Source organism: Schistocerca piceifrons, chromosome 2, assembly GCF_021461385.2.
Source record: "Schistocerca piceifrons isolate TAMUIC-IGC-003096 chromosome 2, iqSchPice1.1, whole genome shotgun sequence".
Lineage (NCBI taxonomy): Eukaryota > Metazoa > Arthropoda > Insecta > Orthoptera > Acrididae > Schistocerca > Schistocerca piceifrons.
The window spans coordinates 610,527,283-610,552,646 of record NC_060139.1 but is presented as its reverse complement, the minus strand read 5'-3'; the positions used below and the strand labels follow the sequence as shown (position 1 = coordinate 610,552,646).

The window sequence follows — 25,364 nt, the reverse complement described above, 5'->3', positions numbered from 1 at the left end:
TTCTGCTGCCTGACCTGTTGCCTTACTGTTGTTGTTTTGGTCTTCAGTCCTGAGACTGGTTTGATGCAGCTCTCCATACTACTCTATCCTGTGCAAGCTTCTTCATCTCCCAGTACTTACTGCAACCTACATCTTTCTGAATCTGTTTAGTGTATTCATCTCTTGGTCTCCCTCTATGATTTTTACCCTCCACGCTTCCCTCCAATACTAAATTGATGATCCCTTGATGCCTCAGAACATGTCCTACCAACCGATCCCTTCTTCTAGTAAAGTTGTGCCACAAACTCCTCCTCTCCCCAATTCTATTCAGTACCTCCTCATTAGTTATGTGATCTACCCATCTAATCTTCAGCATTCTTCTGTAGCACCACATTTAGAAAGATTCTATTCTCTTCTTGTCCAAACTAGTTATCGTCCATGTTTCCCTCCACACAAATACTTTCAGAAACGATTTCCTGCCATTTAAATCTATACTCGATGTTAAAAAATTTTTCTTCTTCAGAAACGCTTTCCTTGCCATTGCCAGTCTACATTTTATATCCTCTCTACTTCGAGCATAATCAGTTATTTTGCTCCCCAAATAGCAAAACTCCTTTACTACTTTAAGTGTCTCATTTCCTAATCTAATTCCCTCAGCATCACCGGACTTAATTCGACTACATTCCATTATCCTCGTTTTGCTTTTGTTGATGTTCATCTTATATTCTCCTTTCAAGACACTATCCATTCTGTTCAACTGATCTTCCAAGTCCTTTGCTGTCTCTGACAGAATTACAATGTCATCGGTGAACCTCAAAGTTTTTATTTCTTCTCCATGGATTTTAATACCTACTCCGAATTTTTGTTTTGTTTCATTCACTGCTTGCTCAATATACAGATTGAATAACATCGGGGAGAGGCTACAACCCTGTCTCACTCCCTTCCCAACCATTGCTTCCCTTTCATGTCCCTTGACTCTTATAACTGCCATCTGGTTTCTGTACAAATTGTAAATAGCCTTTCCCTCCCTGTATTTTACCCCTGCCACCTTCAGAATATGAAAGAGAGTATTCCAATCAACATTGTCAAAAGCTTTCTCTAAGTCTACAAATGCTAGGAAAGGTTTGCCTTTCCTTAATCTTGCTTCTAAGATAAGTGGTAGGGTCAGTATTGCCTCACGTGTTCCAATATTTCTACAGAATCCAAACTGATCTTCCCCGAGGTCGGCTTCTATCAGTTTTTCCATTCGTCTGTAAAGAATTTGCGTTAGTATTTTGCATCCGTGACGTATTAAACTGATTGTTTGGTAATTTTAACATCTGTCAGCACCTGCTTTCTTTGGGATTGGAATTATTATATTCTTCTTGAAGTCTGAGGGTATTTCGCCTGTCTCATACATCTTGCTCACCAGATGGTAGAGTTTTGTCAGGACTGGCTCTCCCAAGGCTGTCAGTAGTTCTAATGGAATGTTGTCTACTCCCGGAGCCTTGTTTCGACTCAGGTCTTTCAGTGCTCTGTCAAACTCTTCACGCAGTATCGTATCTCCCATTTCATCTTCATCTACATCCTCTTTCATTTCCATAATATTGTCCTCAAATACATCGCCCTTTTGTAGACCCTCTATATACTCCTTCCACCTTTCTGTTTTCCCTTCTTTGCTTAGAACTGGGTTTCCATCTGAGCTCTTGATATTCATACAAGTGGTTCTCTTTTCTCCAAAGGTCTCTCTAATTTTCCTGTAGGCAGTATCTATCTTACCCCTTGTGAGATAAGTCTCTACATCCTTACATTTGTCCTCTAGCCATCCCTGCTTAGCCATTTTGCACTTCCTGTCGATCTCACTTTTGAGACGTTTGTTTTCCTTTTTGCCTGCTTCATTTACTGTATTTTTATATTTTCTCGTTTCATCAATTAAATTCAGTATTTCTTCTGTTACCCAAGGATTTGTACTAGCCCTCATCTTTTTACCTACTTGATCCTCTGCTGCCTTCACTACTTCATCTCTCAGAGCTACCCATTCTTCTTCTACTGTATTTCTTTCCCCCATTCCTGTCAATTGTTCCCTTATGCTCTCCCTGAAACTCTGTACAACCTCTGGTTCTTTCAGTTTATCCAGGTCCCATCTCCTTAAATTCCCACCTTTTTGCAGTTTCTTCAGTTTTAATCTAACTGTGAGCAATGAACATCAAGTCAGGTGGATGTTGCTATGGCTGGATGACACCCCTGAGGAGACCCCTTGACTGCTGTAGATGGTGTGATTTAAACTTAGACCAGATAATGACCATGTGGAACTCACTGTCTTAGTGACTGGATTAAGAAAATTTTGTGTGGACCCTCTGCCACCTCTTTGCTAACCATGCCTTGGGACAAGGACCAGGCTAGGAAATAAGAAATCAAACAATTTACTCAATACCTCATGCATACGAGGACTAGCACAACAATGAAACCTATATTTTTTGAGGAGAATATTAAAAGAGAAGTTTGGAAAAGTTGCCATGCTGGAGAAAATGAAGACTGGGATCTTATTGACTAAAGAAGCAACTGAAGCGCAATCTCAAGCACTCTGAGTCTGTATTGACCTAGGTGATATCTCTCTCACTGGAAGAAAGGAGTACTAGTTCTGCAAGTTTCGCAGGAGAGTTTTTGTGAAGTTTGGAAGGTAGGAGATGACGTACGGGGCATGAATCGTGCTTGGATACCTTAGATGGTAGAGACTTGCCCGTGTAAGGCAAAGGTCCTGAGTTTGAGTCTCAGTCCAGCACACAGTTTTAATCCGCCAGGAAGTTTCATATCAGTGCACACTCCGCTGCAGAATGAAAATTTCATTGATTGTGAGACTTCACAACAGATGACCCCTAAATATTCCCATGTTGATGCAATGACATTGTCAATTACAATTGGAGAGAAGGAAAGTTGCTACTGACCATATAGCAGAGATGCTGAACCGCGATAGGCACAGTTGGAGTTGGCATAGGATTTTTGAGGTAGGACTGTGGATCAATGAAAACATGTTGCTTGGTCAGGTGAATGACATTTATTTTTGCACTAGGTCAGTGGCCATTTCTGGACACACCATCATCTGACGGACAGTTGTTTGAAATGTACACTGCATCATGGGAGTAGACGGGTGGGAGGGGGGGGGGGGGGGAGAGCAGTAGTGTGCATTGAGGAACATTCACCTATGTTTCCATGAGACCTTTGATAGTTACTGAAGGGACTACAAAAGCTGTGGACTACGTGAATTGTGTACTGTCTGTGTATCTCTTTATGCTTGATTTCTTCCCTGATGACAAAGGCATCCTTCAGCAGGAAAACTATTTATGTCACAAGGCCAGAAATGTGCTACAGTGGTTTGAGGAGCATGGTAGTGAATTCATGCCGATATCTTGGCCTTCAAATTTGGCTGAGCTGGTCCCAGTGGAACACATCTGGGATGCTATTGGGTGCCAGCTCTGTGCCCACAAACCACTAGCTCATAGTTTACAGGAATTGAGTAGAGTGTGTGTGTGTGTGTGTGTGTGTGTGTGTGTGTGTGTGTGTGTGTGTGTGTAGCCATCTGGTGCCCCCTACTTCTTGAAACATGCGGAGGAATTGTCAAATTCATACCACAAGACATTGATACTGTATTGTGTTTCAAAGGTGGACCAAGACACTATTAAGCAGGTGGTCATAGTGTCATGGCTCATAAGTATCTGGAGACGGAATAACTATTACATCAGTTACCCCTCTCCTTTATCCTGCTTTTTGAATGGAACACCCACAATTATCTGTGGGGCAGTGAGAGTATAAATAGTAGAGGTCAAGTAATCGAGCTGCTAATCATGGATTTTAGATGTTGCATAATACACTGAAGCCTATGTCACCATATCCCACAAAAATGATATTGACAAGTCAGTGAGATATATATATTATATATATATCTCACTGACTTGTCAATATCATTTTTGTGGGATATATAAAACAGTGCAGCACACATGTGATCATGTGATACACTTGTCTTCTGTCCATTTTGATGCAAGTCTGTACTGTGTAGGTTTAAAGAAACAGGTGAAGGACATTACAATAACAAAGAGGACATCCCTATCTCTATATTCTAATTTTATATAAATGACTTCAAGCACAATCATGTTATTTAATCGAACAATGGAAGTGGGATTGTTGGAAACAATACATTGATTCAATGAATGTACATGCACCAGACATCCAAGTGTTGTCAAATGTGTGATGTATCAGTGGGCATCGTTTCCCAGTTGGAATTTGGAATTTTAGGTAGAGTAGTACTTCATAGAGATCCTTTTGATGTAACCAAATTTCTGGTGACATATTATGCCAGAATGTCAGCTTCAAACAGTTTTCACTTAGATTTTAATCTACATTGAAATTTAACAGAACATAGTATTTGTCTTTAACACCCAACAGAGAGAGATCTAAAACACCTCTTTTACAGACTGAGAATAAACAATATGCTAGCACAGTGCAAAGATACCTCCTTGAGCCCACATACCGTACACAATCACATACTTTGCCACCATAGTGCATATAGCAAACAAATAACTCTGATGTTCAGCAGAATTTGACAAGAAGGAATTTTATTCCACCCTTTGGGCAGAAACTAGCATTGTACAGATATAGAAACATGATAAAAATATAGACAGCTTCAGACCGATAAGTTTAATGGAACCTATGCAATTTCCTGGAACAGATGCTCAGTGACAGGCTTTGTTGGTGTCTGGAAACAAGAAATTTGTGTCCATTAATTTATAGTGAGTTTCTAAAGTCAGATCCACAAGAAACCGCATTTTTTTATGTGAACTATGCCAGTAGGGAGGCCTTCATCCTTGTTGAGACTTGGTAGTGGTCCTCCTTGACTTCCAAAAGGGATACAATGCATCATCATGACACCACATGTTAGCTATATTGTGCATGTGGGGCTCCTGAGGCAATCTACTAACTTTTGCAAGAAGAAGGGAAAAAAGTATCCCATCATCATTTTGAGTTAGTTGATATGACTCTCAACAATAAATATGTCCTGGTGAATGGGGTTCTGCAGGGTTCAGTCGTGAGTACTACGGTCTCTGTAATTCCCATAAACGGAATTGCTGCTGTTGCTGGAGCAAATATATCATTGGCCTCATATGTGAAAGACTTCTGTTTGTGCTGTAGTTCTAGATCACTAGGCTCAGTGGGATGTCATACTTAAATACTCATTCAGGAGATATGAATATGGCCTCAAAACATGGGTATAATATTTTGTCTAAAAACTTCGCCATCATTTTCTTCTGTGGAATTCGATCCATCCCCTTAGCACTGAGTGAGGTGGCACAGTGGTTAGCAACCTGGACTCGCATTCGGGAGGACGATGGTTAAATCCTGTGTCCGGCCATCCTGATTTAGGTTTTCCGTGATTTTCCTAAATTGGTTCTGGCAAATGGCGGGATGGTTCCTTTGAAAGGGCACGGCAGTCTGCCTTCCCTAATCCGATCAGATCGATGACCTCGCTGGTTGGTCTCCTCCACTAAATCAATCCCAACACACCCACTCACACCCTATATTATATCTGGATAACTGACAGCTGAAAGTGGTAGATGACATTTCCTGTTAGGAGTGCTGTTTGATCACAAACTGTCATAGTGACCATGTAAAAGTAGCTCAAGACAACCTGTATGCAGAAAATAAATTATCTACACTTTCTCTTAACTACTACTTGGGGAGCAGATTGACAGGTCATAGAAAAATTTTGCCAGTCACTTATATTATTCCAATTAGAGCATAAATGTGCCACTTACAGGTCGCAGCACTTTGTTTTATGCCTACTAGACCCTGTGCACCACAGAGGAGTCTACCTTCACTAGAGTTTTCCCCATGAGACCTTTCAATTGTTTGCATATAGAAGCAGAACTCCATCTTTAAAGGTATCTCACCAACAGTTCATAATTAATTATGTGATTAAGATTTGTTTTAGACCAGAGCATCCTCATTACGTGACACTTTTCCAGAATCTGAAAATCCGTCTCCTTATGAATTATTCAAAGACATGGAGAACAGCAGCAGCAGGACTGGAAGACATGTTTCTGGAGCTCCTTTTTTTCTAAGATAACTTGATAAGTTGCCCACCACTGCACAGATGGGGTGCAGACCAGTAGTTGAATAGATCTCTGATATTGCGACATCAAGAATCGCACGGACTCTAACATTTATTGTTCTATGTTCTGTTTGGTCCCCATTAACTATACAATCTGTGTCTGGCGTATGCAGTATCTGCACACCAGAATCACAAGCTTATTAGCAGTACATAGAGATCATAAACATGTAAAACCCAACTTGCAGAAATATTCGCCTGTGCTGTGGCTCTCTCAGTAGCTTGAAGATTACTGGCTCTTTGTTTTGTAATGTATTGTGTCGTATGGAACTGGGGGCCTAGAAACAATGGCGAGGCGTTGTCCTTTGTCCCTGCCGTCGCCTGCAGTGGTACACAACCCCACAATAGGCTACAGCAGTCCACTCATGCCACCCCCCACCAAACCTAGGGTTATTGTGCAGTTTGATCGCCAGTAGAGCCCCCCTCCTCCGGGAACATCTCACACCAGACAAGTGTAACCCCAATGGGTGTAATTGAGGTGGAATAAGGGGAACCAGCCCGCATTTGCCGAGGGAGATGGAAAACTGCCTTAAAAACCACCCACAGACTGGCCGGCACACTGGACTTCAACACTAATAACACTAATCCACTGGACAGATTCGCGCTAGGGACCAGCACGCCTTCCCACCTGGAAAGCAGTGTGTTAGACCGCATGGCTAACTGGGTGGGCTTAACTGGCACCTACTCTCTGACTCATACGTTGGTGACCACCATTCACACATTTTATACAACATTAACAATATAAGAATCTCCAAGATATTCTACTGAATCCCAAGCCAGTTAGACATCTCAGACAATTATCGTGGTAGTACTTTTGTTAAGGAAGCCTCAGCATGGGACCTGCTGCCAATATGAATTGTGATGCCATATCAGACACTGTATTGCAAAAATGGGAAGAAGAATGAATGGCCACCGAGCTACCCAACAAACTTATAATGGTAATAGCCCCCCACCAAGAACTGAAGAATGTCACTTCACCTGTCTCGAATGGAAACTGTAGTCTTGTCACTTTTGTAATGGTCATACCTTCCTCACACATGGCTACACACTGAAGTAAAAGAAACCCACTCTGTGCACCTGCCACATCCTTGAGGCATGCCCAGGCTCACTTAACCTGTCATGTAGATTAGGTCTTGATAAGTCATTACAGAGGATACTAGCTGATGAAGCTATGAAAGCAGGCTGCATATGAACCCATTATGAGAAAGCATATATTACCACTTGGTTTAAAGTACCCATTGTAGTAGTTGACTTGTGGGATGGAGTTGGTGAAGATTCATCTTGTGCCACTTGTTTTGCCATGAAGGAGGTCCCCACCCAGCTCCACCTTGGCCCAGATGTAAACTCCAAATCTTACCTCCATGTACTTGAAGTCTATCTGTGTGTTACTTGTCCTTATCACTTTTTGATTCCACATTATCTTCTCCTGGTATCTGTGCAAAGGATAGAGAAAGAAAGGAAGATGCAATGTACATCTTGTGCCCCAGCCCTTACCTGGGGAAACCTATACCTGTGCACTTTCTCCTGCTTCTCTGCCTTCACCAGTGCATGACCTATATCGTCTTTTATTGATACTCTCTATTCGCTATCCTGAGTAATTAATTTCTTGTGAACGAATCACAGCTATTGACGTGAGTCTATATTCGTCACAAAACTCTTCTTTTGACTCATTGTTATGAGGATAAAGGGACTGATTACCTTGGAAACTTCATTCATCATCATTATCATTTTTATGATGCTAAGGGATTTATTTGTTTGCTGTCCATACAACAATCAATTTTCAGACATTGTCATGTAGTTCACATATGCAAAGGTTTAGTTAACATATATAAGTGCACACGTTGATACAAATAGTGAAGGTCAGAAATTATGATTTTGTTGTTGTTGCAGAAACAAACATGCTATATACATTTTACAGAGAGACAGTATAGCTCGAAAGATAAATACATACAATTATAAAATGCATGGTGATCAGAAATTATCATTTTGTTTTTTTTTAAAAAAAAAAAGCTATATATACTGTTTTAGAAAGTGATATTACAACTTGTAATCTTCTATTGAATAACAGTTTTTTCTCTTAATAAACACTTATGTTTATTCTTTTAAGGTGTGTAAAATAACTTTCTTGAAGTCAGGTGGTAGTTTGTTATAAAAGAGTTCCCATTGTATGTGGACTGTGGTCTGCAGCCTTTTTTTTTACGTACAATTCTGTGAAAGTTTTCCCTTCCCCGTGTATTGTACCCAAGTACATTACTGTTTGTTAGGTTATATTTGGGATTTTGTTTCACAAACATTATTGCCTGCAGGATGTACATGGAGTATATAGTAAGTGTTTTATATTTTCTGAACATTTCTCTACAATGGTCTCTCCTGTTCACCTTTGCTACCACTTTTACTGCCTTTTTTCATAGTCTGAAGAGCCTGTCTGTATAGACAGCTGATGGCCCACCCCAAATCTCAGTATGTTATGTTAGATGTGGATGTTTCACTCTGAAGTATATTTGTCTCAAGTGATAATGGTCTAGGAAAGTTGAGACACATATCAGTAGATACACATTTATGCTGATTTTCTTACAAATAGGGTCTATATATTCTTTCAATGAAGGGTGTTTATCAGCAACTATACCCAAAAATTTGTGTTGGTTTGTGTACCTAAGGCCAGTGGAGGTGTAAATTGAGTACTATTTGTGTTCCGATTATTGCTAAGCATAAATTTCAGTGTCATTGCCTTCTCTTTATTTACAAATATCTTATTTTCAGTATGATAACAAGACAGAAAATTATATTGTTTGCAGTACAACAACATGACAGAAAATTATAATTGGTTTCACTACTGTTTGTAGTAGTTTGCATATCTTGACCCCAACTGACAAAACATATATCATCAGCGTAGCTTACAATCTGACGGTTTTGGGGTTCAGTTAATTGTTAATGTACACAAGAAATGGAAAAGGCCCCAGTATACTTCCTTGGGACAAACCACACTGAAGTACCTTGTGGCCTGATTTGATTGTTGCCGATTATTCATTCCTTTTGTAAATTAGCTTCAGAGTGTCAAGAGCTATACTCATATCCAGGAAGGTGTCTCTTACCTTTCGTACTTCATCTAACTTTTTTAATATTTCAAGTTATAATTTGCTACTGCAGTTATAGTAGAACTCACTTTTCTAAGACCATTTGTGGATTGTTGAATAGATTGTTTGATGAAATATACCTCAAATTGATTCAATATTACCTTCTCTACTAAATTCCCACACTCTGAAGTTAATGATATTGGCCTATAGGTTATCATGTCAATTTTTATTCTCTTATTATGCACCATTAGAATTTGAGTGATTTTCAGATGATCAGGGTATTCTCCATGACAGAGGGAGATACTTATTAGATATGTCAGAGGCTTCACTAATTCTCCTCTGCATTTCTAGCAGCTTAGGTGAAATGTCATCCCAGTCACAAGATATTTTAGCTTGAAGTTTTGAAATGACTACTAGGAGGTCCCTCTCAGTAATGCCATGGATGAAAAAAGATCGGCTTGTATTTGTAACATTTAAAGTGTGTGCCCAGTGATGTGTTTCATTTGTGCCAATTGTACTATACATCTCTATGAATTTCTCACAGACTTATTTTGGGACCGAGCGAGGTGGCGCAGTGGCTAGACACTGGACTCGCATTCAGGAGGACGATGGTTCAATCCCGCGTCCGGCCATTCTGATTTAGGTTTTCCGTGATTTCCCTAAATCGCTTCAGGCAAATGCCGGGATGGTTCCTTTGAAAGGGCGCGGCCGACTTCCTTCCTCACCCTTCCCTAATCCGATGAGACCGATGACCTCGCAGTTTGGTCTCTTACCCCAAATCAACTCAACTTATTTTGGGTCATTTGTTATATCTTCAGTTCCTTTTAACATTATGCTGGTGTGTTCATGAGACTGCAGTTTCCCACTTTCTTTGTACATTATTTTCCAGGCTGTTTTACTAACGCAGGTTGAGTTGCTTGTATGATAGACATATTTATGAGCTTTAAGGTTACTCAAATAATCTGTGTTTTTTTCCTGAGCAGTTTGTATTTTGTTAAATAGTATTGTAATTTAGCATCTCTAAAGAGTATCTAACAGTCTTTCATTTTCTCTCTCAGCTCAATGATTTCAGAAGAGAAATTCTCAGCTTTGTGATTAATAGCTCTGTTTACTTGTTTTACTAAAGGATGTTTCATTCAAAGTTTTATGGAATAGTGTATAGAAATTTTCCCATTTACAATTCACATTTGTTGCATTGTAAACTGGTTCCCATTTTTCATTGCCTAGTGCCCTCTTAAGTTTATTATAATTAAATTTTCTTTTATACATAAATATGCCACTTTTAATTATATCTACATTCACTACATCAATTTCCATTGCAAGGCTCTGTTGTCGGATATGTAGTTTTCTAGGATGGCTATGTTTATGTTATCCTTTATTGTGTTTGTGAGAATATGACCCATGCATGTCTGTGTTTCTACAGTTATTCTTGTGGGTTCTGAGTTTATTTGATAATAGTTATAACACTGAAGTAAGTCAACATAATGGAAATAATTATTACTATTATATAACGAGTCCATGTTGATGTCTCCAAGAAACAACACTTATGCTTTTTATATGCCAATGTCTTCCCCAGTGGGTCCTCCAGACAACTGACAAATTCTTCAATACTGCTTCCAGCTGACCTAAACAGAGCTGCTGTAATCAGACTGTTGTTACCTAGTTTTAAATTTATTGTTGCAACGTGAAGTACCATTTCTTTACTCAGATCATCAATCCTTTTGACTTTTCCACATGCTATATCATTTCTGCTATAAATGCCTATGCCTCTACCTTTATGTGTCTTTCTACAGTAAGAGTTTATGAGTTCGTAATTTCTTAGCTCGTATCCATATGGTTACTCGTTCTTGCAACCCTGTTCACTCGCTGTGAAGAAATGTGGTTTTGATTCTTTAGGCTTGAGGTGGAGCAATGGGTTTTGAGAGTAAGACTGGCCAGGCGTGTAGTTGGCAATCCATCAGGTAAATATGAAAGAGTAAAGTGACATTCAAAGGCACTAACGTATCTTTTACCATTGAGAAAAGCTTGGGCAGAAATTACTTCATAGTAACAATGCTGCAAAGCTACTATATCTTATGCATATTTACAAAATTAAATTTTTAAGCTGTGACTGTTTTTACACTAGTCAAAGAGGCAGGTTGTTTGACATCAGATTCCAGAAAATCATTTCAGCTCTAGGGGGGCTACAATGTATGAGCACTAATCTCTCACAGGCATTAAACAAAACATTGTGTCGGTAATACAAATGTCAGTATTCTGCATACCCAACATAAAGCCAAAAACATGCCAAATGAATAAATGTGAAAAAAATTACTAGAGTCCGTTGTGAGAGACAAAAATGAGAACATGTACAACAGTACAATATGTATTTTTAACAACAGCCTAAACTCTTACAAAATATTGTTAGGAAGAAAGTTGCTACTCACCATATAGCGGTGATGCTGAGTCACAGATAGGCACAACAAAGAAAAAACTGTCACAATATAAGCTTTCAGCCATCAAGGCCTTTGTGAAAAATAGATGACAGACACACACACACAAACACATATGCAAATGCAAATCACACACACGTGCCTGCAGTCTCTGGTAACTGAAGCCACACTGCAAGCAGCAGCAGCAGTGCATGATGGGAGTGGTAACTAGGTGAGGGTTAAGGAGGAGGCTGGGGTGGGGTGGGGGAGGGCAGCAAGGACAGTGAAGTGCTGCTGGGGAGTGCACAACGATGATGTGGAGAGAGGGTAGGGCAGCTAGGTGCAGTTGGGATGTTAGACAGGATATTGGGGAGGGGGGGGGGGGGGAGGATGGTTGCGGAAAAGGAGTGAAGTAAAAAGACTGGGTGTGTTGGTGGAATGAGGGCTGTGTAGTGCTTGAATGGGAACAAACAGGAAAGGGGCTGGATAGAAAAATGGCTAACAAAGGTTGAGGCCAGGAGAGCTACGGGAACATAGGATATACTGTAGGGAGAGTTTCCATCTGCACAATTCAGAAAAGCTGGTGTTTGCGGAGATGATCCATATGGCACAGGCTGTAAAGCAGTCTTTGAAATGAAGGATGTTGTGTTGAGCAGCAACAGGGTAGTCTTCTTGTTTCTTGGCCTCAGTTTGTTGGTGGCCATTCATGGAGACAGCTTGCTGGTTGTCATGCCCACATAGAATGCAACACAGTAGTTGCAACTTAGCTTGAAGGTTATATGAGTGGTTTCACAGGTAGCCCTGCCTTTGATGGGATAAGATATTTGTGACTGGACTGGAGTAGGTGGTGGTGAGAGGATGTATGGGACAGGTCTTGCATGTAGGTCTATTACAGGGGTATGAGTCATGAGGTAAGGGGTTGGGAGCAGGATTTGTATAGGGATGGACAAGCGTATTGTGTTGGTTCAGTGGATGGCAGAATACCTCTGTGGGAGGGGCGGGAAGGATAGTGGACAAGACATTTCTCATTTCAGGCCACAACAGGAGGTAGTTAAAACCCTGGCAGAGAATGTAATTAATTTGCTCCAGTCCTGGGTGGTACTGAGTTACGAGGGTAATGCTCCTCTGTGGCCAGACAGTGAGACTTTGGGAGGTTGTACGAGACTGGAAAGATAAGGCACAGGAGATTTGTTTTTGTACAAGGTTGGGAGGATAATCACTGAAGGCCTCAATGAGACCTTCAGTGTATTTCGAGAGGGGCCGCTCGTCACTGCAGATGCGATGACTATGGGTAGCTAGGCTGTATGGACACGCGCACACACACACACACACACACACACACACACACACACACACACACACACACACACGCGCACCCTTCTCTTCTTCATCTGTCTAGATCTACTCATGAAACTTGACAGATTTGTCTACACACCAACAGGTTTGGGATGTGTATCAGTGTAAGTGTATGCGAGCAAGCATTTTTTTCCTTCTTTTTTTAGGTATAAAACATGTTTCACTTCAGCCATTTAATGGCTACGATGGCTGTGTCACTGAGTAGTATATGTTTCACTTTAATATAACTACTCACTAATATTCAAGACACTAACTTTGCACTACTACTATATACATCCCCACAGGAGAATCCTCAGAACCAAGATCCACTAACATTACTTAAGTATTCAATCTTTAGAAGGAACTCTGCTGCCAGACAGTGCCACATGTTGACGACAAAAGTTGTATGTGCAAATTGTTTGTTTTATTAATTTAAATAAATTCAACTAATTGTGGGGTTCCAATCCTCCAAAAAAGTGACTAATAAAAGTGACTAGTACAATAGAAAATCCAGGATGGAATGTAACAATATTATGAAAAGGAAAGTTGCTACTCACCATGTAGTGGAATGCTGAGTCACAGATAGGCACCACAAAAGGACACAACAAAAAGACTGTTGCAAATAAAGCTTTCGGCATGATGGGAGAGGCGACTGGGTAGGGGTAAGGAGGAGGCTGGGGTGGGGAGGGGGAGGGGGAGGGATAGTATGGTGGGGGTGGCGGACAGTGAAATGCTGCAGGTTAGATGGAGGGCAGGGGGGGGGGGGGTAGTAGAAGAAAAGGAGAGAAGTAAAAAGACAGAATGTGATGGTGGAATGACAGCTGCGTAGTGCTGGAATGGGAACAGGGGCTGGATGGGTAAGGACAGTGACTAACAAAGGTTGACGCCAGGTGGATATGGGTTTGTGACAGTCTTTTTGTTTTGCCTATTTGTGACTCAGTGTCTCCGCTATATGGTTAGTAGCAACTTTCCTTTTCATAATATTGTGACTAGTTAAAATAATTACTTCACATTTAAAATTCACGGTGTTACCTAGCTTGGTAGACTGGAGAATTTGGTGTTTTTTTTTCATGACTATCTTTTCCATTTTTGTAAATCTTCAAACAGGCACATTTTTTATCTATCACTATATCTTTTGTGTTGATGATGTGGTTATATCTCAGCATTAAATATTAGACCATGTGGAGTCATTTTTGTATCTTAACTTTGGATATGAATATTCAAAAGAGACAGCATCAGCAGTTTTATTTTTAGGTATTTAGCAGGACTCATCTCCAGATATTATAGTAAGAGCATTTGCATTTGTGACACTCAAGGACTTAGTTTATTAGCACCATTGGAACTATTTTTGTGTTCTGTGTCTTGATTTTAGTTTTATTGGTGCTAGTACCTGAAGCTATAATCTTTTTGAAACTAAAATCTTTAGGGGGTATTCATAAGCCCGTGTTTTATCTCCATCATTAAGCTGTGATTATTGAATAATGTGCTAAAGTATCTTAGTTCAGCTGCCCAACTTGCAGGGAGGACAATCTGTACAACTTCTCTGTATAGCATCATCGGCTATATTACTCTCTCTGCATTGATTTTCAGGCTGACTTTGAGAGAATAAATATAATTACAATGAAACAGCTATTAACAAAATAAAAAATACTGCAACTTGGACAAAGCTGTGGATTCATTTTATATTGTATATCAATAAAACAGAAGACTCTTAAATAATAATTATTTAAATAAGACTTTCTAATATAATGTAGTTTTAAATTGTACTAAAAAGTATGAAACAATTTCTCTTAGATCCATACACATAGTCCTAAAAATTTGTGGTTGTGAATTTTTAATATCTATGATAGTACTTGTAAAGTTTATGTGGAGCTAATCCAGTATATAATTCATGCATAAATAGTTTACAAACAGTTTTATTGCACAGCAAATGATATACTACTAAGTGATTTTCCTCAATAACAGTTACTCCCTACAGTCCTTATTGTTAACTATTGCATGCACATCTAGTTTTCCATTTTAAATTTTACAAGTATTGTGTACACAAAATTGAGTCAAAGCCCTTTAAGTTAATGGATGTTGTGTTGAAAAGCTTTTTGAATATTGTGCCAGGAAGTGTGCAAGTTATTAAGACTGAAAGTTAACAGGCCAACAGCAGTAAATATTTTACACATCATAAAACAGACAATATTAGAAAGGTTATACAGACTGAACTGCAAGATTATTGTTTGTGTAGCCCTTGACAGATTTTCGGTCAGATAGTACTCATCAAGGACACTTAGAGCAGTTGGTGTCCAGCTTTGGATTATTTGCCACAGTAGAATTCCCTATGAGGATTGAAGGACACAGTGCAACAGGTATTGTCAGTTTGCTTTTAGATGCAAGCTGTAAAACCAATAGTGAATGGTTTATCTGATTATGGTAGTCAAACGTTATCAGTAAAATATACTCACTAATAAGGTACAGGTCGTAGGAGGAATGTATTGTATCAAGGCATCATAAAAAAGGCTCAACTGTGATGTTTAGAAAAACATTATGTTAATAATGCTGGAGGGGATTTACAGAACAGATAGTTAAAATTGAAATTTTAAATTTCTTAAACATACTCCTACAACACTAAGAGTTTTGTTTTCCCCTAAAGTAAACTTGGTCAGGAAAAATTTCTCCCTAGTGGTATTTATTGACAATAATGAATATCAGTTTCAGTTGAACTGTGACCTACACAGTATCAACAAAAGACAAAAAATAATTATCGTGTACGGTATACTTTCTCTCTGTGTGTAAGGGTCAGAATACGAATTATGTACTCTAGCACAAAGGTGTGTAAAAAGGGTGTGTCTAATATAGATCAAGAAATTGACAATTATTACCAATTCAAAATAAAATTATGATTGTGCCTTGTTAGGTAGTGATTCTATAAATATCTAATTATATAGACTGAAGAATTCAGAAATTCATATTAACTGCATGGCAAGTAATATTTATTGCAGAACTGTATAGTTTTTAGTAGTGTGTTGCGAACAGGCCTAACTGTATCCTTTACAAAAATTGTCTTTTTTTCTTGTAAATTTTAAGTTACTAAGAGGAGACAAACTGCAACTATTTTTATGACTTACAAAACTTTATAAAGTTGCAACTTTCCTCCAAATTTACTAGGTCCCATTTAGATGGTGTAGAAACAAATTATGTTAGGTAATGTTGTGGTATTTCACTTTTGGTACAATGTACAGTTAATATTTCTAGGAGTTTAGTCTCTTTTGTTAATGTGTATGTTGACTTACTCATGTAAGGTGATCTGTGAATGATAAAGGAAATGAAACGATGATCTGTGAAGGCTCTCCTCCTTAATGGAATACAGTGAATCAATGAACGATTATGCTTGAAGTGTGGACTAAGGCACTTGCTGTCTGCCCCATCTCAGCTTCTGGTGCTGCAAGGGATGTGACATAATCTTCGTTTGATAACATCTATGTTATCCCATGTAATCCAGTGTGGTATCTTTTCCATTTCTATTAATTTCTCACAGGACTTTTTTTGAAGACTATTACTTTTACTTTTCATGTGGAAAATGCCCTATCAACTGTGCTCCTGCTCTTTGAGCCTCTTCCATTTCTTTCTGTTGAGTGCACTGTCTGCCTGTTTGGTATTGATGTTTGTTCTAGCTGTGTCCTCTTGGGTCTGATTCTGGGTTTTTCTCTTCCTTTCATTCCATCTATACTCCTGCAAAAAGCTATTCTACATATAGTCTGTTCTGTCATTCTTGCTATATAGCTATGTGAGTTCAGCCTTCACTTCTTAGCACTTCAACAATGTTACTGTGTTGTACAGCTCTTGCAATTCCTCATTTTTTCTTACGCTCCATTCTGTGTTCTTTGAACCACATATAGTTCCAAAAATTTTTCCTTTGTATTTTACTTTCAAATATTAACAGCTTTTAATCATTTTTTCTCTAAATATTAATACTTCACATCTGTGTAATGTTACTGGTATAATAGGTGACTGAAACAAGAAAATTTTAAAGTTAGTTTTAATTGTTTTTCCCTTAAAATATTACTAAAACTAAAAATTGTTTTGTTTGCTGGTGCTAGTGTGGCATGTATTTTAATATATGTTTTGTTGTTGTTACTCAAGAGACCCCCTAGGTACTTGAAACAGTTGACTGTCTTGAAAGTGAATCCACCTGCAACAAAATCTGATTAATTCTATTTTGGAGCTACTTATCAGTGCTACATCATCTGTGTAGGCGTGTCTAGTAATGTTAACCCATCTGCAGTTGGATTACTTCTGGATTAATTTTAGCAAAATCTCTATTGCTCTTATCTAAGGCGAGGTTAAATAAGATAGGTGTTCCCCTCTTTCAGTATAGTGTACACCTTAAAATTTTCAGTTTCTTGTACAGATGCGTCTGTGTGGTACAAAGTGTATCAATATACATTCTAACTAACCTGATTGTGATGGTATTTCTCATTCTCTCATTATACAGGGTGTCCCATTCAAACCTTCCTGATTTCAAAGACCCAGGGAAAAAAAACCACAGTAGATACGGCAATGAAAAGTGCACCACATTGTAGAGCATCTCAGAGGATTTATTTATTTATCATAAGTACACCTCTGCATTTGAACCATTTGTAGCATGAAGAATATTGAGTTTATATTCAATTTCTTGCCAAGTTCATTGTTACATTTCCCCCGTTATTGTTGCAATCGCATTAGTGATACAATGTCACAACGTAGGAATATCGTCCATTTTGGTTGCATACATGCGGTCCTTCATGAATCCCCGCATGAAGAAATCAAGTGGCATAATGTCGGGTGAATGTGGTGGCCAGGCAATGGGTCCTCCACGTCCGATCCAATGATTGGGAAATTTCCTATCCAGAAGCTTGTGAACAACCGTTGACCAATGCAGCAGAGCTCCATCTTGTTGAAAAATGATGTTGGTTTGCAAGTCTTGTATCTGAGGGTACACAAACTGCTCCTACATGTCCAGATACACTGACCCATTCACTGTTTGTTCCACAAAGAAGAACGGTCTAACAATCCTGTTGTGCATTAGCCTGCACCAGATGTTTAATTTAGGGCTATCATGAACATGTTCAATGACAACATGCAGATTTTGTGAACCCCAAATTCGAATATTATGCCTATTAACCCTTCTTGATAGATGAAAGATTGCCTCATCTGAGAATAAACATCTTTCCAGGAAGCTGGCATCCATATCAATACGCTGCAGCATATCCGCATCAAATTGTTGTCGGTGTGGTTTGTCATTTGGCATCAGATGTTGCTGAATTTGCACTTGGCACACACATACGAAGACACTGGTGAACTAAACAATACAGTGTTGATCGAGGTACATCAAGTTGCTTACATGCTTGACAAATTGACTTAAATGGGGTTATGAGAAATATTTGTCTGATGTCCTCCTCTGTCCCTTCTGAAATTCCATAACGTGCACCACCAGAATATTTCAGATCACTTTCTGTTGCCATAAATTTCCTATACCATTCCTTAATTGTTTTTACATCAGGTGGATCACATCCATACACACGGCGATAATTTAGTAATCAGCGATTTTGTTCCTGCAAACCACACTATTGCTTGCGCACACTGCTGTGGAGTCACCGTTTTCACTTCATGCGACTATGCTGCACTCTGGTGACGATACTTGGCACATCTTACATGGGAATATAAATTCTTTGAGATGCTCTACAATCAATGTTTTGCATTTTTCATTGGTGAATATACTGTGGTTTTTCTCTCCTGGGTCCTTGAAATCAGGGAGGTTTGAGTGGGACACCCTGTATTTAGGAGTGTCTTTCTGTGTGTACACTACCACAGGCGTTTTTGAAATCTAGAAATTATGTGGACATCTATCTAGAATTGCCATTGCCTTCTCGGTAATTTTTCCTAGAGTGAATAAATGATCTAATGTGGATCTGTTTCTGTAGAAACTGCATTGGTAGTTCCAAATTAGTTCTTCAGTTATGGAGATCACCCTGTTTAATAGCAAATCAATAGGATTTATAAGATATACCTCCAGTAAAGCTATTCATCTGTTGTTATCACACACAAGGGGGCAATTTTTTTTTAAAAAGTATGTCAAATATAACTACTCTTTTTACTAGTCTTCAGATATGTTCTCTGTCTTCAAAATTGTTTCTATTAAAAGCTATAGTTCAAATTCCTGTTGTGGCCCTCCATATTTTAATAACTTGGCATACATATAGATTCCCCAGAAGCCTTATTATTCTTTTATTTGTTGCTTACTGCATTTCATTTACTGACGGGGTGGTGAATTGCACATCAAATGTACCAGGTTCCTCAAGTTTAAATAAGAATGTAGATCATTGCAGTTGAGTAGTTATGAAAGGTATGTCTTCCACCTTTTTTGTATGACACTCTAGTTCCTCAGTATTTTCTCATGCTGATCCTTTATGAACTGTTCCTTTCAATGGATTTACCAAAAGATTTTTCCTCCTCCTCCTCCTCCTCCTCCTCCTCCTCCTCCTCCACCTCCATTTTCCTCTTCTTCTTGAGTGGGCCAGGTTAGCTCCACGTGCCAATTTCAGTTCCCTATCCATTATTCTCTTCTGTTCTTCAAGTACTCTTTCATCTGTTCACTATGCTGTCCTTCCCTGTCTTTTGACCATTTCATTATAGCTTTTTCACTCTCCCAGCTACCACATTGAGCACTCTTTCCATAAACACATCAGTCATTTCTTCAGCTTTTATATTTTTTTTTTCTAAATCCTTTTTTCTACCTCATGGATCCAACTTATTGACTTCTTATCCTGCAAATAATTGAAGTTCTTTTTGATTAATCCATGGTCCTGCATGTGATATAAATGTCAAAAAAGTACCACTCTTATTTTTCTCATTACTTCTTATATGTCTTGTGTGTTTCAATAAATTTCATCATTACTTAGTAATTTCCAGCCTTTCATACACTATGTGAACAAAAGTATCTGAACACCCCCAAAAACATAAGTTTTTCATATTAGGTGCATTGTGCTACCAGGTACTTCATATCAGTGACCTCAGTAGTCATTAGACATCATAAGAGAGCAGAATGGGGGACTCCGCAGAACTCACGGACTTTGAACGTGGTCAGGTGATTGGGTGTCACTTGTGTCATATGTCTGTATGTGAGATTTCCACACTCCTAAACATCTCTAGGTCCACTGTTTCCGATGTGATAGTGAAGTGGAAACGTGAAGGGACACGTATAGCACGAAAGCGTACGGGCCGACCTCGTCTGTTTACTGACAGAGATCGCTGATGGTTGAAGAGGGTCGTAATGTGTAATAGGCAGACATCTATCCAGACCATCACACAGGAATTCCAAACTGCACCAGGATTCACTGAAAGTACTATGACAGTTAGTTGGGAGGTGAAAAAACTTGGATTTCATGGTCGAGTGGCTGCTCATAGCCACACATCACGCTGGTAAATGCCAAATGATGCCTCGTTTGGTATAAAGGAGCGTAAACATTGGATGACTGAACAGTGGAAAAATGTTGTGTGGAGTGACGAATCACGGTACACAATGTGGCGGTCCGATGACAGGGTGTGGGTATGGCGAATGCCTGGTGAACATCATCTACCGGTGTGTGTAGTGCCAACAGTAAAATTTGGAGGCAGTGATGTTATAGTGTGATTGTGTTTTTAATGGAGGGGGCTTGCACCCCTTGTTGTTTTGCATGGCACTATCACAGCACAGGCCTACATTGAGGTTTTAAGCACCTTCTTGCATCCCACTGTTGAAGAGCAATTCGGGGATGGCGATTGCATCTTTCAACACGATCGAGCAAATGTTGATTATGCACCGTCTGTGGCAGAGTTGTTATGTGACAACAACATCCCTGTAATGGACTAGCCTGCACAGAGTCCTGTTCTGAATCCTATAAAACACCTATTGGGATGTTTTGGAATGCCGACTTCGTACCAGGCCTCACTGACCGACATCAATACCTCTTCTCAGTGCAGCACTCCATGAAGAATGGTTACCATTCCCCAAGAAACCTTCCAGCATCTGATTGAATGTATGCCTGGGAGAGTGGAAGCTGTCATCAAGGCTAAGGGTGAGCCAACACATATATGTTGTGTTTCCTGGCAGATTTTATAGTATCTTTCCTTCAGAGGCATATTATTCCTTTCTTGAACAAGGTGCTTGCCTCCCATTTCTTGTCTCCAGCACTTTTTCTTGGCACTTAGTGTTAAACTGTATTTTCTTAAGTCTTTTTCTTTCCCCTATAACATAGGAAGTTACTTCTTGAATACTATTCATCAGATGTCTCCATCTGCTTTCCACACTTTGTTGTTTCCTACGGGCCAGGCTTGTTTTTGTTACAGTACTTTCCATTTGTTTTGTAAAGTTTTCTGTTATACTTTCTTATGCCAGATTTTCTATGTAGTGTCTAGTCATTTCCACTCTTTTTCTATGTAGTTTCCTTTCGAGTTTTATTTTCACTTTTTCATGTGCTTACTATAAAGTCTGTGTCACACTCTGCATTCCTAAAGGTTCTAACATCTTTAATACTGTTGTGAAATCTTTTTTGGACAGCTACAGGGTCAATCTGATTCACTACTTCTCCATCTGGTGATATCCTTGACCCTAAATGAATAAATTTATGTTGACTTTTGTGCTGCTCAGTATCAGATCACTTGTAATTGCAAAGTGTGTAAGTTGAACTCCATTATCAGATCTTTCCTTGTGTAAGCTGAAATTCCTTATAGTTGTAAAACTCTTCTTTCTTGTTGTCATCCTTATCTTCTGTGGGTGCATTTGGATTCAGAAATGCTATGTCTAACAGCTGATCTGAATTGTGATGTATGACATTCAGTTACTGATATGTTTGAATCCTTGTATCAAGTCATTTATTGGTTTATGAATATAGAATCCAGTTTTAAATTCATGTTGTTGACCACAATCTTCATACATTATTGTCTTGTCTCGTATTTTTAGTGACCTCGTTCCTTGCCAACTTATTTCTTGGAGCACTACTAGAAAGTACTGTTTGGGCATTTCTCGGGTGGTATAGCGTTCTAATATTCCAAGAACCAAAATACTTATCCTTGTTATCCTTGTAGCTGTGCCACCTTTTGTTTCAGTAAATTGTGTTCTATTTCTGAGGCATACGTTGACTATCCTTTGCACAATTCCCATGCCTAGAAGACCAGGCGTCTTGATTCTGGGGAGCTGTATTCTTACGAGAGCCTCCTACACCACAGCTTGGCGAGCCTCTCCTGCCATGATAGTTTTGATCCTCCCAGAGTATTTTATTTCCCTGATAACCTTTGTATCTAGTGAGCAGTCTCCTATCAACCCACTGAGGCGGTGCCCTATGGGGGACTAGCAAACCTCATATGGGTAATCGTTGAAGACTGTGTTGAACAGTAGTGCTTAGAGAAATAATTTTTTTTTCATTGTATTGTGCTTGTAAGTGTCAAAGGATTGTCATACTTAATGCAATATACTGTGTTCTTTTTCCAGTAGCTGTAGACATGACTGACCCTTCAAGTGAAGATGATGGTGTCTTGAGAGAATGGGCACCATTAGAAGATTTGCTACAGCAGATACCCTTGAAGGCACAACGTGGTTTGTTCACACATGAGCTAAGCTTAACCTGTGTGGATATTTTGCCTGAATACATAGCAGTTGGAACTAATCTTGGCTTAGTATACTGGTATGGTCGGCGTAACCGTGATTTGCAGAGGTTACGCTGTGAGGTAAGAACAGATTAGGCATTATGTTATTGGTGTTCTTCTGCAGCAATACTGCCATTCTTTGAGTTACGTGATTCCAGTATATTGTTTTCATGTGATCATTTATTGCCATGAATAACTATCAGATCATTCTGGTCAAATGGTCGAGCATCCCCACTGTAGCATCACAGGTTTTGTTGAAATTTGTTATGTAGATTTGAACACTTACCAAACGTTATTCCACAGTCTTTTAACTTTTTATATGCAGTACTTGAGCTGTTGCACACATTGAAATGAAGATGGTCCAAACACAATGTGTGAAATTCTGAATTTGTATCTTACTGGATCCCCAGCCTGTCTGACTACAATTTAAAAAATGAATTGATTGTTACAACAAATTACACTTACATTCCACGATTGAAACAACAAACTTGGTAAAATGTACTGAAAGCCTGTGAAGGCGGTAGCAGCCACGGGGATTGTCGCCAATAGGTGCAGCTCTGCAGCTTAGGATGAATTTTTCATCAGTATCTAGTGGAAAGAATGTGATGGTATGCAAGGATGCATAATATTTGTCAGTGCATCATGCTGCTCAGCTGAGATCAGTCACACATTTTCAACCACCATTTATCATTACAGAGGCAAGCAGTGTACTGCCCTGGCTGTACATTTACATTCACAATTACATAATGTGCTACCTCAGAACTGGCATCACAGAAGATCACTAGAAATAAATTAGAGTATCCTGATTTTCTAACTGACCTGAATCCTGAGTAAATCAACAGGATGAACTGATGATTTTACTTTATCCCAGTGACAGTGGAGCCAGGAACTGAACATTCTCCGTGAACAGGTTGAGCATGTTCAGTTTCTGATTTTCATCAAATACAAATTTGATATTTTTCAAATTATCATCACAAAATTTGTACAAGTCAAATGGCATGAGAATTTGGTTCTCTTTTGGATGCTGCAAACTTAGTTTAGCAGCCACTTTCACCCAGTCCAGGTGAACTAGTTTTATAATGAGGTTGTTGTGATTTCTCCCCCTCTTCCTTCCTCATCACTTTGTCAGTGATACCCTGGGCTTGCCCCAGTACAGCAGGGTTACTGGTCTTTTTTTAAAGCAATGTTTTGTAACTAAACTGATATAATGACTCTAGGGAGTTCAGTCAGGTAGCTGACCAAACCAAGATTGATTGTAGTTTTGCTTCCCAATGCAGTAAGCTGCAGCTATAATACTCACCTGTAGCTACTTGTAATTCTCAATGTATTGCTTATGTCTGACACTGTATTTTATCCAGTACTACATTTGAGATCACATAACCTGCACAAGAGTTTTGTGTTACTGAAACCTCCCAGTTTGATATGGAATCAGTATTGCAGAAAAAAGTTGTCTGTGGTCAGTTGACAAAGAGACAAATGAGCTGATCAGTATTTAACTTCAGTAGCCACAACTTGTATTGAAACATACATAAAAAAGTCTTCTTGAGGGAGGAAAGAGGAATTGATAGGGGAATGTTGGACAAGACCTTTGTTTATGCAGTGAAAATATGTGTGCTTGTTCATTTTCATGATGAAATAGTGCATCATCTCTGGCAAAATCCACAAATATTTCATGCAAATTTATTGTGTATATTTGACTGCTCAAAGTGCACAATCATTAAAAGAACACTAGATGAGAAATATTCTTCCTGAATCTAAATTTTAAACATGATATTTCAAATTAAGAGTGTAATTAAAAATATCACTACATTATATATGACAAGCTATAAATGTTTATGAAATAATATTTGAATTTGGATTTTCCTGTGCACACCTTATCTTGTTTTTCATAATTTTATAATTTAGGTGTTTGTCATGACTGACCACAAAACAGTCTGCTGTGTGATGTGGTTGTGATATAAATGTATGTACAACATCCTATTGTTTGCAGAACACAGCTGCTTCTGTGACATGTGTGAAAGTAATATCAACAGTTGATTATATGGTGGCAGCAGGTAATGACCAGGGAAGTGTAACAGTATTCCAGATTCCAAAGAGCCCTCCAGATAATTTACCTGAAAGTATGAAACCTAAAAGAAACAAACAAGTAAGAACAGAGAGTATATTTGTGATTTAAGGTAAACAGTTGACTAGTGGGTTTGTGACCTTCATTTTCAGATGATTTGACATTCTCTTCCAGGTTGAGAGGTACACCATTAGTGGTCTCCATACATCAGCTGTTACTGCCATTGAGTGGAGCATGAATGGAATGAAGCTTTTTAGTGGAGACAAAAATGGTCTAGTTGTTCTAACAGAAATAGATTTTTACATGGTAAGTGACCATGTAGCAAGAGCTTTTCTTGATAGTAATGCACTAAAACTCATTGTAGAGGCATAAGAAGAATGACAAAACTATTGTGAATTTGATATAAACTGGGCAATAGAACCAATGTAGAAAGGAATGAGAAAGATGATGATAAAGACTAAATCAAAACCAGCCAGAACAGAAGATACCAATAACACACACCGATATCTCAAAGAAAAACTTAAAGCCTTTATTAGCGCAGTAACAAAGACAAATAAGGGCAGTAGTAAATTACAGCTTCAAAGAGCTAAAATACAGTCCCAACATTAAAAAACATTAAATATATATCCCAGTGTCATGGAAAAGAATTCAGAAGTTTAAATATTTTGCTGCCAGTCAGAACTTTCTGTTAGACAAGATGATTTTTTTTT

At 38.9% G+C, this 25,364-nt stretch overlaps 1 protein-coding gene across 2 annotated transcripts in view; it reads left to right on the top strand.

The window, feature by feature from the left end:
• The window catches only part of LOC124774869, a 193,836-nt gene that overhangs the window by 8,562 nt on the left and 159,910 nt on the right, over positions 1 to 25,364 (top strand). Inside the window, exons 2-4 of one of the 2 annotated variants that reach the window (XM_047249516.1) lie at positions 22,438 to 22,670; positions 24,580 to 24,735; positions 24,829 to 24,960. In XM_047249516.1, the coding sequence (XP_047105472.1) occupies positions 22,446 to 22,670; positions 24,580 to 24,735; positions 24,829 to 24,960 (513 nt within the window). In that variant the 5' untranslated portion in view covers positions 22,438 to 22,445. Of the gene's footprint in view, positions 1 to 22,434; positions 22,671 to 24,579; positions 24,736 to 24,828; positions 24,961 to 25,364 lie in introns of both variants that reach the window. The other variant, XM_047249517.1, reaches the window with a different exon arrangement.